Below are 16,067 nucleotides of genomic sequence, written 5' to 3' on the forward strand. Positions count from 1 at the left end.
CTTCTACTCCAGGGATCCACCCATAGTAGAAGGATAATAGGACCAGCATCATACGCCGATTTAACCCTGCATGTGCTGCAGTCAGAACTGATTCACAGTCCAATGATCCAGAATATCTGATAATCCAGCTCCTCTCGGTTCTTCCTAAAACTGCACACGATCTATACGTTTCCTTATCGGTGATCTCTGTGCGTGCGGCGCTGCAGGATTACTGCCTCGCTGCCATATGACCTTTGTATAGTTTTATGGCGTTTTATTGCTAAATATTAACTCTTCAAAATCATTTCCTGGAAAAACATAGGTGCTTTTGTTGCCCCTAGGAACACAATTTTGGCACAAGATCCTATGGAGGGTGATTTATTTAAATAATAGTAATAAAGGTTCTTCATAGTAACTAATCAGAAAACTGCATCATTTGCTACAGAGCTTCCGAAAAACGGGAGCAGTTATGTTATTGGTTGTCGGGGAACACTGCTCTTCTTTTCCCTTTTGATACATTTCCACCATTGTACTTCAATGTGATTAGTAAAACGTCACCGGCCGCCCACGAAAGTATGCGAGGATGACCAAGCACAATGGCTCCTCTGTGCCCACGGGATGCGTAGGGCAGCGGCGGAAGGTTAATGTATGGCCCAAGTGCAGGAGGGTGTGAAGAGCTATTCCATGCTGAGAGCACACGTCAAGAGCTCATCCAAGAAAATAACACGCTCTTGGGTCTTCCAGTGTAAGATGAAAAATTGCACAACTTTATCATATACTTTGCGATTCCATTCTTTACCCATCTTTAAGATCTCTGTTTGCTGACAGTGAATAGTGAAAACTGTCTAAAAGTTACTGTAGGTTTGCAATTTATAGCACAATATTTAGACTTTTTTTTGTTTGTTTGTTTCTAGAAACACGGTGACATTTCCACCCGTTGTAATGTGACACAACGCAAAGTGTAGAATTTTTGCTATTGCATTTTCACACAAAAAAAAGCCAAAGCAGTCTGTGAATGAGAAAATCCAAACTATCAGATTGCCAAGGAAAGCAACTGCTAGTAATACAGTATGTCTGGATTAAAAATCGGAGTTGTGTTTACCGCTCCTATGGAAACTTAAGTGTTTCCAGAACAAATATTTATATCGCGTCCTTCCATAGATCAGATTCTGATAGATGCGGAGTGGATGGGGACTCAAAACCAGGAATAATTAGTCCGGGGTGATACTGTATAGTGGGATCACTGATGGGAACTTCAGGAGTGTCATATAAGCCCCACTCCCAAAAGTATGCAAGTGTATCTGCTCAACAGTGAAGAGTACTACATGGACACTCACCATCCTGCTATCCCTGGTGGTCAAGGGGGTATTTAACGTTAGTCCTTTGCAATCAGTCTAATATTCAGACTCCTGTCCCTTGTAGCCAGTGGATCCTTGAGAGTCCGGCTTCTGGTGGTCAGTGGAGCATTGAGAGTCCTACTCCTGGTGATCAGTGGAGCATTGAGAGCCCTGCTCCTGGTGGTCAGTGGAGCATTGAGAGTCCTGCTCCTGGTGGTCAGTGGAGCATTGAGAGTCCTGCTCCTGGTGGTCAGTGGAGCGTTGAGAGTCCTGCTCCTGGTGGTCAGTGGAGCGTTGAGAGTCCTGCTACTGGTGGTCAGTGGAGCGTTGCGAGTCCTGCTACTGGTGGTCAGTGGAGCGTTGAGAGTCCTGCTACTGGTGGTCAGTGGAGCGTTGAGAGTCCTGCTACTGGTGGTCAGTGGAGCGTTGAGAGTCCTACTGGTGATGAGTGAAGCATTGAGAGTCCTGCTCCTGGTGGTCAGTGGAGCATTGAGAGTCCTGCTACTGCTGGTCAGTGGAGCATTGAGAGTCCTGCTACTGGTGGTCAGTAGAGCATTGAGAGTCCTGCTACTGGTGGTCAGTGGAGCATTGAGAGTCCTGCTACTGGTGGTCAGTGGAGCATTAAGAGTCCTGCTACTCGTGGTCAGTGGAGCATTAAGAGTCCTGCTACTCGTGGTCAGTGGAGCATTGAGAGTCCTGCTACTCGTGGTCAGTGGAGCATTAAGAGTCCTGCTCCTGGTGGTCAGTGGAGCATTAAGAGTCCTGCTACTCATGGTCAGTGGAGCATTGAGAGTCCTGCTACTGGTGGTCAGTGGAGCATTGAGAGTCCTGCTACTGGTGGTCAGTGGAGCATTGAGAGTCCTGCTCCTGGTGGTCAGTGGAGCATTGAGAGTCCTACTCCTGGTGATCAGTGGAGCATTGAGAGCCATGCTCCTGGTGATCAGTGGAGCATTGAGAGTCCTGCTCCTGGTGGTCAGTGGAGCATTGAGAGTCCTGCTCCTGGTGGTCAGTGGAGCATTGAGAGTCCTGCTACTCATGGTCAGTAGAGCATTGAGAGTCCTGCTCCTGGTGGTCAGTGGAGCATTGGAAGTCCTACTACTGGTGGTCAATGGAGCCTTGAGAGTCCTGCTCCTGGTGGTCAGTGGAGCATTGAGAGTCCTGGTGGTCAGTGGAGCATTGAGTCCTCCTTCTGGTGGTCTGTGGAACATATAGCATCCTGCTCATTGTGGCAGTAGTGTAGTTACTGGGGGGAGGACAGAGGATGCGGCCACCCCGGGCCCCACGCTCTGAGGGGCCCACCTGGAGCTGACACTTCCTCCCCCATCATTCTTCCTCAGCGTCTGACGTCTCAGTGCGATTATGACACTACATGGCGTCCTCTACTCTGAGATGGAAAGAAAACGAAGGCACAGCCGGAATATTTTAGGGTGCGTCATCATGTATCACAACAAGAATGTCAAAAGAGGAGAAAGATACCCTAATGATGGACCCACCTCAGTGTTACCAACAATATGAGAAAAAATTGTATTTAATAACATTTTCTATCATACAACTTGACCCTATATCAATGGCAACAATTCTGGCGCAAGCCAGATACTAGTGAGTGCATAGTATCAGTTAGTGCAGGGAAATAAGTGGCGACTATGCAGCATAGCATGTGGTAATAACAATGATATATACAGTGAATAACACCATCATAACAATACTATCACAAAATAATAGTAGTAATATTGTGCAAAGCAGTTGATATAGATTATACAATGTGGCTGTCAAACATAGCAATATTGACAAATAAGCAGTTTAGTCAGTAACCCGGCAGAATGGCAAATACATTAGTAACAAAAAGAGTAAAACAGGCTGGATAAACTCATAACCTATAGCCCTATGTACAGGGCAAAGGCACCCAAAAAGGCCACGGCACAGGTTATCCCAGACACCCTATGCCTGTAAAAATGGCTTCATCAGGGAAAGTGCTTACTACTCTGAGATGTGCTTCAGAAGACAAGCTGCGGAGATTGGAGCAGCGGAGTAACAAGGAGGAGAGGTGAGTATTGTATTTTTTTTTTTTTTTTTTAGAACATTATGGTGGCACAAACAGTATTGAGGACATTATACTGTATGGACCATGGAGTGCATTATACTGTATTGGGTGCATTATACTGTGTGGGCTATGGGGTTCATTATACTGTATGGGGTGCATTATAGTGTATGGGCTAAGGGGTGCATTATATTGTATGGGCTATGGGGTTCATTATACTGTATGGGGTGCATTATACTGTATGGGCTATGGGGTGCATTATACTGTTTAGGCTATGGGATGCATTGTGCTGTATGGAGTGCATTATACTGTATGGGCTATGGGGTGCATTATACTGTATGGGGTTCGTTATGCTGTATGAACAATGGGGTGCATTATATGGTATCGGCTATGGAGTTCATTATACTGTATGGGGTTCATTATATTGTATGGGGTTCATTATACTGTATGGGGTGCATTATACTGTATGGGCTATGGGGTTCATTATACTGTATGGGGTGCATTATACTGTATGGGGTGCATTATACTGTATAGGCTATGGGGTGCATTATGCTGTATGGGGTGCATTATGCTGTATGGGGTGCATTATACTGTATGGAGTGCATTATACTGTATGGGCTATAGGGTTCATTATACTGTATTGGCTATGGGGTGCATTATACTGTATTGAGTGCATTATACTGTATAGGCTATGGGGTTCATTATACTGTATGGAGTACATTATACTGTATGGGCTATGGGATTCATTATACTGTATGGAGGGCATTATACTGTATGGGCTATGGGGTTCATTATACTGTATGGGCTATGGGGAGCATTATACTGTATTGAGTGCATTATACTGTATAGGCTATGGGGTTCATTATACTGTATGGAGTACATTATACTGTATGGGCTATGGGATTCATTATACTGTATGGAGGGCATTATACTGTATGGGCTATGGGGTTCATTATGCTGTATGGGGTGCATTATACTGTATGGGCTTTGGGGTGCATTGTGCTGTATGGGGTGCATTATACTGTATGGGCTATGGGGTTCATTATACTGTATGGGATTCATTATACTGTATGGAGTGCATTATACTGTATGGGCTATGGGGTTCATTATACTGTGTGGAGTGCATTATACTTAATGGGCTATGGGGTTCATTATGCTGTATGAACAATGGGGTGCATTATATGGTATCGGCTATGGGGTTCATTATACTGTATGGAGTGCATTACACTGTATGGGCTATGGGGTGCATTATACTGTATGGGGTTCATTATGCTGTATGAACAATGGGGTGCATTATACTGTATGGAGTGCATAACACTGTGTGGGCTATGGGGTGCATTATGCTGTATGGGGTTCATTATGCTGTATGAACAATGGGGTGCATTATATGGTATCGGCTATGGGGTTCATTATACTGTATGGAGTGCGTTACACTGCATGGGCTATGGGGTTCATTATACTTAATGGGCTATGGGGTTCATTATACTGTAAGGGGTTAATTATACTGTATGAACAATGGGGTGCATTATATGGTATCGGCTATGGGGTTCATTATACTGTATGGGCTATGGGGTGCATTATACTGTATGGGGTTCATTATGCTATATGAACAATGGGGTGCATTATATGGTATCGGCTATGGGGTGCATTATACTGTATGGAGGACTATGTGGGGGCTATTATAATATTTGGAGAGCTATGTGGGAGCCTTTAAACTGTATGCAAGCAATTATGCAGTGTGAAGGTTTGTGTTGGTCCATCATACTGTGTGGGGGAAATTATCCTGTGTGGAGGCCATTATACTGCTTGGAGAGGAGTGGGGCCATTATATTGTATGTAGGTCCATTATACTGCATGGAAAGCTGTGTGGGGGTCACAGTTGGGGTATCATACTATGTTGGGGTCACCATACCTTTCCCTGGGCAGTTGAGGGGTGGCGTGTAGTAGGGCCATCATGCTGTGCGTGTGAAGGATTTCACTGTGGGGTTATCTTTGTGTTTTTTGGACACTTGTTGACATCATACTTTACGAGTGCAATGAAAAGGGGAATCTAGGGCATCAGTAGGAGGAAAGTTAGAGGGCACACAGAACCACACAGTAGGTGCAGTAGTAGGGACACATATGGAAGCAGCGGCTCAATAGTGGGGTATCAGCAGGAAGAGCAGTTTCTGCAGGTTGGGACTAGATGAGACAGGTCTGAAAGTATGAGAAGTGAAAAGTGTCTTTGTTGTAATCTCTATAGTTGGCTGGAAGAAGTTGTCATATTGGTCTGGGACAGAGGGAAATGACGGGAAAAGTGAACGATTCATTCAGAAAGAACGTCAGCTGTAAGTCGCCATCTCTCTTGTATGTTCTGCAGCACTGATATTTACCACTACAGTATATGGTCACTATATGGCGGTAATATAAATGCTAGTCTTTGTATAGAGATTTTTATTAGTAACAGCTCTGTCATCTGCTGAGGTTTTCCTACATCCACTATTGGGGTGCGTCACCATAGTTGTAATTGTGGTTACATGGTTAGGGTGCCCACTCAGAAGTTTTGCCCCCTGAACGAAACCACTAGCTATGCCTCTGCCTTGTGGTCAGTGGAACATAGAGACACCTTCTGGTAGTCAGTGTAACATAGTGTCCTCCTCCAGATGGTCAGTGGAACATAGTGTCCTCCTGGTGGTCAGTAGATCATCAGTGTCCCCTGACAGTCTCCTGTAATAATGTCACACGTTGACTGCAGCCAGTCAGCGACCATGTATGAGCTGCAACCTTCACACTCTGTCTAAACAGAACTTTCCTGTTGGGACAGAATGTCCACCCTGGGTCCTTCCACAAGAAGTTTCAAAGTAGGGGAAACCCCCTTTTAAAGAACATTTTGAGGTTAAAATATTAATTATCCTCAGGATAGTCCATCAATATCTGATTGGTGGGGGATTTGGCTCTCGGCCCACCCGCTGAATAGCTGTTTGAAGAGGCCACAGGCTGCAAAACCCCTTTAAAAAAATGTGTAATCAGAACATGAAGCGTTATGTAATTCATGTTTTATATTACATGCATTTCTAGAGATTTTGATCATGTATTTTTCTTCAATATTCCTTATCACTATAATAGAAAAAATATAAAATGTACCAAATTAAGCAATGACCACCTCATCTTACTAGACTCATACTTCCTATTCTGTACAGATGACCTTTCGGTACTCACACTATCCTCACAGACAGAATTGCAATGACAGATTACACCTCTACTTGCTGTTGATAACAGGATTCACAATAGGTGATAGCACAGCTCGCCTTCTCCTCCTCACTTTGCAATAACCTCTCCCAGAACATAGCATGCTCAGAAAATACTTGTATACAAGTCAATGAGTCAGTCCAACTATTGCTACCAAAGTCCAGAAGAACAGAAAGTATGGGCCTAATATTACACCTGGTGAACAGTTTGAACATTGCAAAATTTAGAATTTTTTTTTTTTTTATAAATTGGGAAATTAAAACAAAAAACTTTATTTAATGCATTTAACATAAAAATTGATCATTTACTAATTGCACATTCCCTTTAAACCTGTTTTTATGGTGGAGTTCTGAGTCAGATATTCTGAACTCTGGTCCTTGTTTCTATGGTGGAGCTCTGAGATATCCAGAACTCTGATTTTTGTTTCTAAGGTGGAGCTCTGAGTCAGATATCCAGAAATCTGGTCCTTGTTTCTAAGGTGGAGCTCTGAGTCAGATATCCAGAAATCTGGTCCTTGTTTCTAAGGTGGAGCTCTGAGTCAGATATCCAGAACTCTGGTCCTTGTTTCTATGATGGAGCTCTGAGTCAGATATCCAGAACTCTGGTCCTTGTTTCTATGATGGAGCTCTGAGTCAGATATCCAGAACTCAGGTCCTTGTTTCTATGGTGGAGCTCTGAGTCAGATATCCAGAACTCTGGTTCTTGTTTCTATGATGGAGATCTGAGTCAGATATCCAGAACTCTGGTCCTTGTTTCTATGATGGAGCTCTGAGTCAGATATCCAGAACTCAGGTCCTTGTTTCTATGGTGGAGCTCTGAGTCAGATATCCAGAACTCTGGTTCTTGTTTCTATGATGGAGATCTGAGTCAGATATCCAGAACTCTGGTCCTTGTTTCTATGATGGAGCTCTGAGTCAGATATCCAGAACTCAGGTCCTTGTTTCTATGGTGGAGCTCTGAGTCAGATATCCAGAACTCTGGTTCTTGTTTCTATGGTGGAGCTCTGAGTCAGATATCCAGACATCTGGTCCTTGTTTCTATGGTGGATCTCTGAGTCAGATATCCAGACATCTGGTCCTTGTTTCTATGGTGGATCTCTGAGTCAGATATCCAGAACTCTGGTTCTTGTTTCTATGATGGAGATCTGAGTCAGATATCCAGAACTCTGGTTCTTGTTTCTATGATGGAGCTCTGAGTCAGATATCCAGAACTCTGTCCTTGTTTCTTATGATGGAGATCTGAGTCAGATATCCAGAACTCTGGTTCTTGTTTCTATGATGGAGCTCTGAGTCAGATATCCAGAACTCTGGTCCTTGTTTCTATGATGGAGCTCTGAGTCAGATATCCAGAACTCTGGTTCTTGTTTCTATGATGGAGCTCTGAGTCAGATATCCAGACATCTGGTCCTTGTTTCTATGGTGGATCTCTGAGTCAGATATCCAGACATCTGGTTCTTGTTTCTATGGTGGATCTCTGAGTCAGATATTCTGAACTCAGGTCCTTGTTTCTATGGTGGAGCTCCTCATCAGATATCCAGAACTCTGGTCCTTGTTTCTATGGCGGAGCTCTGCGTCAGATATCCAGACATCTGTTCCTTGTTTCTATAGTGGATTTCTGCATCAGATATCCAGAACTCTGGTCCTTGGTTCTATGATGAATCTCTGCGTCAGATATCCAGAACTCTGGTCTTTATTAACTTTATGAATTTTGGATCAAATTAGATAATTGACCATTTAGTAGGACTTTTTCCATTGTGATTCTATGTTACTTTTTATGGCAGATTTTGGGCCCAAAAATATGAACGAGATCCCACCCCTATCTTCATGGCCATTATTCGTATATTTTATGTCCGCCGGCCATGAAATTCACATGACCCTAATAAAAGGTATAATACATGTGAAGTAGTTGGCTTTACTGCCATATAATAAATGTGAGTGGAGTCTATAAATGTCTACTGATGGACACCAAACCTGTAAGGAAGAGCAGGGTGTCTGATGATTTATGGTTCTCGGGATCAGTGTAATGTTAATATGATGCCTGTATATAGCCTGGAACACCCTTTAGTTAAACAAGCAGAAAGTGGAATATCTGAGTAAAATTTTACTATATTTTCTGTATCTAAAATGATCTAGTAGCATGAGTGTGAACCATATAAGATGTGTTAATGCTAGAGGGCATCTCCTCGTAGCTCCAGGGCACCATGATAACAAGCAGGTAATGGACAATAATGGCTAATTAGAACAGGTTCTTACTGCCCCACCACCTACGGATAGACCCAGGCTTACATCAGAGGCCCAAAAATGTATGCTAATGGTAAATATATGCAATATATTGAGGTTGGATAAATGCATGTGGGCCGTCCTGTGGGATTTCCTACTTCAGTGTGGAACTAGGTTTATCTGTTGCCGATATATGCAGCTATAGCATGACTATGGAGCATAACATTCCCAAGATTCACCATCATACAGAAGTCCTCCCGCCCTACACACACCAGTATCGGTCTTGATTGTCTGGCTCCTCCATCAATCATAGTAGTGCAGGTCATGTATGGCTTCAGTATGGATGTGTAAGGAGATGGACGTGCTGCCCATGTTTCCCTCTTGAAGCAATAAGTTTATTGTTATAAAATGTTATGTGAGGCAAAGGGAACTGTGATGTATGGTGTGATTTGTGAGGTGTTGGCAGTAGTGATAAAGGGTGTAGTTTGACAATAGGAATAGCTATTATTTTTGGCCTAGCTGAGTTGCAGGGAAAGTGAGTGAACCAAAGGGTCCAATGTGAGCAGTGCCGCATTCTGGGGTCTCCCTAAGTGAGAGGAGACCAAAGTAAATGGAATAGCGAGATCCGGAGCAGAAGTGACCTTCCAGAGACGGGTCCTGGGAGAGGACCCCTAGCCACAAATCCCAGAGCTTGTAACTCGTGAAGGTAATGGGCCTAGACAAGACTGAATACGTGAGACGAGTCAAGTGTTCCAGCGGGAGTTCTGCAGCATCTGTTGTACCAGCCATCGTGGCACCCTAATGGGAAATGAAGACTCAGAACTGCAGGATGGATATGTGACTCTAGAAAAGAGGACTGTAGGGTTAAAGATCAGTGGAAACAGTGGACCAGTAGAAAGAGTATGAGAAGGAAGGAAACTGTGTGGAAAATACTTCAAGTTGTGAAGGAAATTTTCATTGTCTGTACCCGCTATCCCTTGTATGTATTCCCTACCAAGATCCCGTTCAGCAAAGAGTTTATTTTTAAATGGTGGTTTTCCTCATTGAACTGTGAAACATCTGGTCCTGTCAAACCAGCAACACCGGTTACATGCAGCCTCACAGCACAAGTCCACACAACCGGCCAGGACCCCCACTTTTATGTAAGGTGATGGGGCGCAGGAGACTAGTATCTCACCCATGGCTGCCGCCCCGCAACACAATGTAATAGTATGCAGGTACTTAGTATGTCACCACGGAACAGACAGACCAACAGTTGAGGGGTTTAATAACAGGAATCAGGTCCTCCTCGCAGGGAGGAAGCAATGGAAAATAACTAGCAATAAAACAGTGCAAAAATATGGGAGTGAAACAATGTAACCAAAGTAAGCAGGATTTCTTGAGAAAAGAACACTTATCAGTCTGATGAGGACTTGCTTGTAGGGTCGTCTTCTCCAACGTAGGCGCCGAGAAACAGCGGCACTTGTCGTCCCTCTGTTGTCCGTGGGCTGAGTAGTCTCTAGGAGCCTGCTGCCTGGGGTTTCGGGAGTTAATGTGGTATGCACAGGCTCTGAGTCTTTAGCTTTTACAGCACAGCCAGGAATCAGGGGCTCTGCACTGTTAAGTCTCTGTACCAGGAATCACAGTTTCTGTACTGATACCGCGGGGACCAGGGGGTCGAAGTCTCTGCAACGGCCAATGTCTTTACACGGGTCTCAAAGCGCCCCTCTCCAGTCACAGCAGAGACTGCTTTCATGTACTCACAAGATGCAGTCTTTCTGAGCAATCTCCCTCTATTTGTCCTCAGACTGGGAGCTCTGTCTATCCCGGAGCGCAGCTGCACCCTGCTCTGCACGCTGCTCTGCACGCTGCTTGCGTGCCTTTCCCGCTCTCTGCCCGGCTTCCTTCCTGTCCCAGTCTCTAAGTCTGCCCCTTGTGGAACCTGCAGCACAGCTCAATGGTTCCAGGCACAGAGCCGAGAAGGTAACCGCCCCCAGACTCTTCTTGTGTTTTACCTCCTTACAACATTATATATATATATATATATATATATATATATATATATATATATATATATATATATATATATATATACATATATATATGTGCCCTTAAAGAGTCATACAATACATCTAGCACCCTCCCCTGTCTGTCCTGGGCCCCTGGGTGTCATCATCTCATTCCCACTGTACTGTGACTGCCTAATTAATGTATACACATAATTAACACATGAATTATTTATTTTTAAAGCACCATTGATTACAGGCGGCTGTACGTGTGAAGAGGGTCCACATACATGTAAAACCAAAAATATAATACACTAATTAACAGTGACAAACTGGTACAGAAAGGGAGGGACCCTGCCTCAGGGGCGTACAATCTTCAGGATATGAACGATGGTCAATTTTGCACTTGCCCCTCTAGTAAGGCCACCTGTACAGTCCCATATCTCCCATCCGGCCCAGAACTATTGGGATATTAATGTCCCGTAACGCCATGTTGCAAATTCTACTTTATCTGCGTCCTTGGGATGGTAGAAACCGCTGAATACAATGGTGGAGCAGAGAGGCACCGGGGAGGGGAGGCATCGTGCTGTCTGTGGCCATGAAAAAGGTTTCATACTGAGTGGGAACACTTAGGTATAGGCACACAAAGTCTTGTTCAGGCAGGCGAAACCGCAGGTTTTTCTAGAGAAAGACGCTTCAGGAAACGGCAACTTTTTTTCTTGGTTGTCAGTCAGCACAATTCCTGTTCCTTCTGTTTGCCCAGTCCTGGATTATAGCTGCCAAAGTACCCATCTGGGCAGGGGATGGGGCGAGCAGTGCCACCGTCCTGGGCACAGAGTGGAGCATGTGTACTACATACGTGCGGCTGATGGACGGCCTGGCTTTCCTTTTCCAGTTTCCATTCACTCTGTTTTTCCTATCTGTTCTCATGCACTGGACTGGGAATCATTATAAGCGCACATCCACTGCAGCCTTACATAACCTTCCCCTGCAGAAGTGGCATCAGTCCCAGTATTCACCACTGCACAATCATTTACCAGTTACTACCTATCCTCCATTAGTCACCAATAAAATAACCCTGGCTGACCATAACGGCCTATATAAGTGCATTCTCCTTCTCATTCACCGATCTGTGTGTCAGTTCTTACTGCATTTCTTTCATTCTGTTCATGAAACAGGCGGATTAGGATTAACTTTGCCATGGTCCAAAATTACGTGGAGAGGCAAAACATAATTACGACCACTTTCTGTGACGATAATAGGGGCACTTGGCACGGATCCTGACATACTGGATCATTTTGTTCTAAAGTCGGTTTCCCATCATTGTTGGATGAAATATAGCATCAATATCCAATTAGGACCACTAAGAAAAAGGGAATGTATTTCAGTTCCATCACACTTATCGCAAAGGCGCCATTTGGGAAAAATAAGGTAAAAAGGATGAAGGAGGCTTATCATTTTCCCAATAGAGTGGGGGGAACCCTATCTATTAGACATTGGAAATTGTGGCTCTGATTCACCCAATAGGTCGCCGTTCGAAATGTTGGATATGTAAGTATAATGGATCACTTTATAATCCTTCCCTTTGTTATAGATTTTAAGAATTACTAAAAAAACTTTACTTACTGTCACCAGGTAAAAAGTGAGCAGTTTTTGCTTTTATTTTATTCCTGTTGCTCCCCTGATTATTATTTTTTTTATTATTATTTATTTTTTTTAAATCCACCATGGGGTTCCAGAGATATGGGCCTTTTTATGTACTGCAATTTTCTTTTTTTTTATCAAAGGGGCAATACTCTCAGGGTTGTCGTGCAAAGCAGCCTAAAGACACGCCCCGGAGGATCCTGTGAGCCACTCCCCCTTGTAAAGATTATAGAAATTGGCACTAAATAAAAAGGCCCATATCTGGAACCATATAGTGGATATAAAAAAATATTCTTAGGAGCATTGGGAATAAAAGCATAAATTGGCCACTTTTAACCTGGTGAGAGGTCCTCTCTACAAGGATTATTATATCCTTAGGGGTAAGCCATGTTTGTACGCAGTTTTAGGGCTCAGACTGGAGGACTCTGAACAGCCATTTGAATGGGCCCCATGCAATACCACATTTCGCCTGTAGTGGCCGCTGCTGGAAAAACCTGTGGCTGTTCACTGGTTACAACCGATGATCGCCATGGGATTGAGTGACCAGTAAGGCCTCGTGTCCTCACCTGCATGTAAACTATAACTAGAGGTACACAATGGATGCCGTGAGTGCAGAGTCCTCATCCAGAAGTGTAAATTAACACGCCTAGGCTCCAATACTGATCTGTAACAGTCCACCACCTACCATGGCGCTAAGGCCTGGATACAACTGTTACCTCTGCACCCGCTATACTGAGCCCATGTCCTCCTATAGACGGTGCTGCCCTCTTGTCCTTTTTTTTACCCCTTTATCAGCTTTATTTTTCCCTTTTTACACTGATCTGGTATTTGCATTTTTTGTGAAGTCCTCATTCTTGCCACCGATGCGCTCCAGGAATAATGTGTCATATTTCTTATATGCCAAGTCCAAAAATGAAAAGAACTCCTTCTTAAGTACGCCTGTCACCGATCCCACATAATCGGGACCTACACCCATAGTTTTCCACGTATCGATTCCTTCGCTCAGCTCCCTTAGATTTACCCCATAGATTTCAGTTACAGATGTAGCATCATTTACTCAGGATTGCTTCGTTTTATGAGGAAATTATTCTACTCCAACCATTTCTATTCACTTGTTATTTGTAGCCCACGATACGGTTCAGGTCATATACTCTTCTATATGGGTCTGGGCCTTAAAGGGAATCTTTCAGTAGGATGACCCCTCCTAAGCCGTCTATATGGGCACGCAGGTCATAGGAAGCTGAATAAAATGATACCTTCATATCCGTGATCCGATGAATGGTTCCCGAGAATTTCACGATTTTCTAATATGCAAATGAGCTGAAAAGATCTCCTTGCCTCACCGCACTTTTGGAGGATGGCCTGGTGTCATGAAGGGCAGCAAAGAAGCCATGTCTCTCCAAGAAAAAGATGGAGGACTGACATTCTGTAAGAAGCACAGGTTTGGACAATGGGATGAAGCCCCCTCCAGACTGTGTGGCACCACTGGAAGAATGATCGGAGGAGTCCTGTGTCTTCCAACAGTAAAGCCTCCTGAGACCATTCATGTGCGGGACCTTCTGATCTTGGAGGGGGCTCACTCACAATTTTGCCATGAGTAAAGAATGGAATCTAACCATCCTCCAAGAGAAACTTCTCCCAACACTCCAGGATTGGCGATAACGCTTTTTCCAGCATGATGGATCCCCATGCACTGATTAGACAAGAATGGACGGTCATCAGTCAGGATTCGGCCCAGAAGCTGCCAGGACAAAGGTCAGGAGTCTTGAAAAATAAGTAACGACACTTTAAATAATGAGTCTTTGTACAAACGTGATGTAGTTGTCAATAAAAGTGTAAAAAGTATGAAATGCTGATAACTGTACTCCACTAACCGTAGAAACTACCGACTAAAAGATCTAAAAACACTGAAGCAACAAAGTGCGGCGACGACCAAAATGTCCTAACTTTTGGGTAGGACTGTATGGCACATGCAGAGTACCTACTACTATGGATGACGGGTCTGATAATGGAAATTACCCGTGTGTATTTTAATAGAATCTTGTGTAATCGCATGATGCAATTAATTACCTAATATGTTGAAAGTTTGGCAACTTCATGCTAGGTGGATGCAGAACATTGCAGGTGTAAGAGTTTTCTATGCGGTAATTAGAACCTCTGCTCTACTGCTCTCTGTTATCTTCATTTACAATGGATCTGGCTCTCTGCAGTCATTCTTTCCTTCTCCAGGCTTATCCCTCAGAGAGTTTCTGGACTTTTTTTTTCTCTCCACTGAGTCACTGTTGTGCTTCTCCTCCCTGACAAATTCTTCAGTGCATTCTCCTTCTCCCACTTTCCATCATTCCTTTCCTCTTTCCATGGCTCACATCTCCCCTGTGTAGTGGTACCTCTCCTCCTGCCTGCCTCCCCTACCTGCCTGCCTGCCTCCCCTGCCTGCCTGCCTTCACCTGGTATTGCAGATCCTTCCTGCCTCCCTCCCTTGCTGTTAGCTATCTGGGCTGCTAGGGCAGAGTTCAGGGGGTGGGAGTGTTGTGTGGCACCGGCCGGGCAGGGAGGGTGTGTGTACAGTACTATGGGGTGTGCTCAAGCACTGTAGTGCGGGGTGTGTGTACGTTTTTCCCTTTGAAGAATAGACATCTGCTGTGATACCTTCCGTGTGGGTCCGGAGATCTTTTATGACCGTGACGTGGGCGATTTTTCTGGAAGAATGGAGTGGCGCCCCTTCAGGACGGTGGAGTGAGATCGTGCGCCCGGACATTTTGTATAGAAGTCCCATATAGGAGCTGTACGCGCACAGGTGAGACCTCTATGATGGCACATCGCGCCCTATGGTTTGGCAAAACGTTCATATATGTATTCTGCCACCGCCAGCAGGAGGCGCTGCAAGGGATGGACACCACAGAACTGCCTTTATCATTGGATGACTTCATCCCACCTCACCTGCAGAGGAAGCAGAACCGGGGGGCTTCACAGACCTACAATGCACGCACGGTAAGGTGGGGTGGGATAGACATAGTCCTCATACATGTGTCATGTCAGGAATGTCGGGATTGTAATATGTAGTAAAAGCTAAACCTGTCCATAGATACAAAGCTGTAGAGCAATCAGATTAACATTCCTGTTGGCACTTCTCATAGGAGGGTCCGACCTCAGAGTTAATTATACGTCGTTTACTATATGATCCCATTGACTCCGTTAGTAACAGATCAGATCTCGGAATCCTAGAATGTCAGGGTTGGACGGGATCTCCGAGGTTCTTGGCTCCATCCAACCGAGCCAGATCTTATTGTTTGTCGTAAGAAGACTAATTGCTTATCATATTGGAATATCAATCCATGTTTCCTGAAATTGACAAAGTGTATTTCCCCTATAGGCTAGGACCATGGGGTCAGCAGATATGGCTAATGGGTGATATGGGTCACAACTGGCTTTGGTTGGCCTGGGAAATCTGGGCTTGTGTCCCTAATTCCTCACTTTATTCTCAATCCCATACGATGCCTTCTCCTTCAGTGAAGAATTAGTTAGGCATCTGTATGATGACGTTATTTGGGCACTGCTTCAAGCTACTAGTGCAGGTGGTGACAAGACGTTAGATGACGTATGACCTTAGTATTGTACCATGACTTAATAAGAACCA

At 44.4% G+C, this 16,067-nt stretch overlaps 1 protein-coding gene across 8 annotated transcripts in view; it reads left to right on the plus strand.

Annotated features, from left to right (window-relative positions):
- The first annotated feature begins 14,952 nt into the window (after window positions 1-14,952).
- SORBS3 (sorbin and SH3 domain containing 3) overlaps window positions 14,953-16,067 on the plus strand; it is a 66,770-nt gene continuing 65,655 nt past the window's right edge. For 3 of the 8 annotated variants that reach the window (XM_077262161.1, XM_077262167.1, XM_077262165.1), the window contains exons 1-2: window positions 15,088-15,227; window positions 15,302-15,421. In XM_077262161.1, the coding sequence (XP_077118276.1) occupies window positions 15,320-15,421 (102 nt within the window). In that variant the 5' untranslated portion in view covers window positions 15,088-15,227; window positions 15,302-15,319. Of the gene's footprint in view, window positions 15,228-15,301; window positions 15,422-16,067 lie in introns of all 8 variants that reach the window. The other 5 variants (XM_077262162.1, XM_077262164.1, XM_077262166.1 and 2 more) reach the window with 3 other exon arrangements.

This window comes from Ranitomeya variabilis, chromosome 5, assembly GCF_051348905.1.
Source record: "Ranitomeya variabilis isolate aRanVar5 chromosome 5, aRanVar5.hap1, whole genome shotgun sequence".
Lineage (NCBI taxonomy): Eukaryota > Metazoa > Chordata > Amphibia > Anura > Dendrobatidae > Ranitomeya > Ranitomeya variabilis.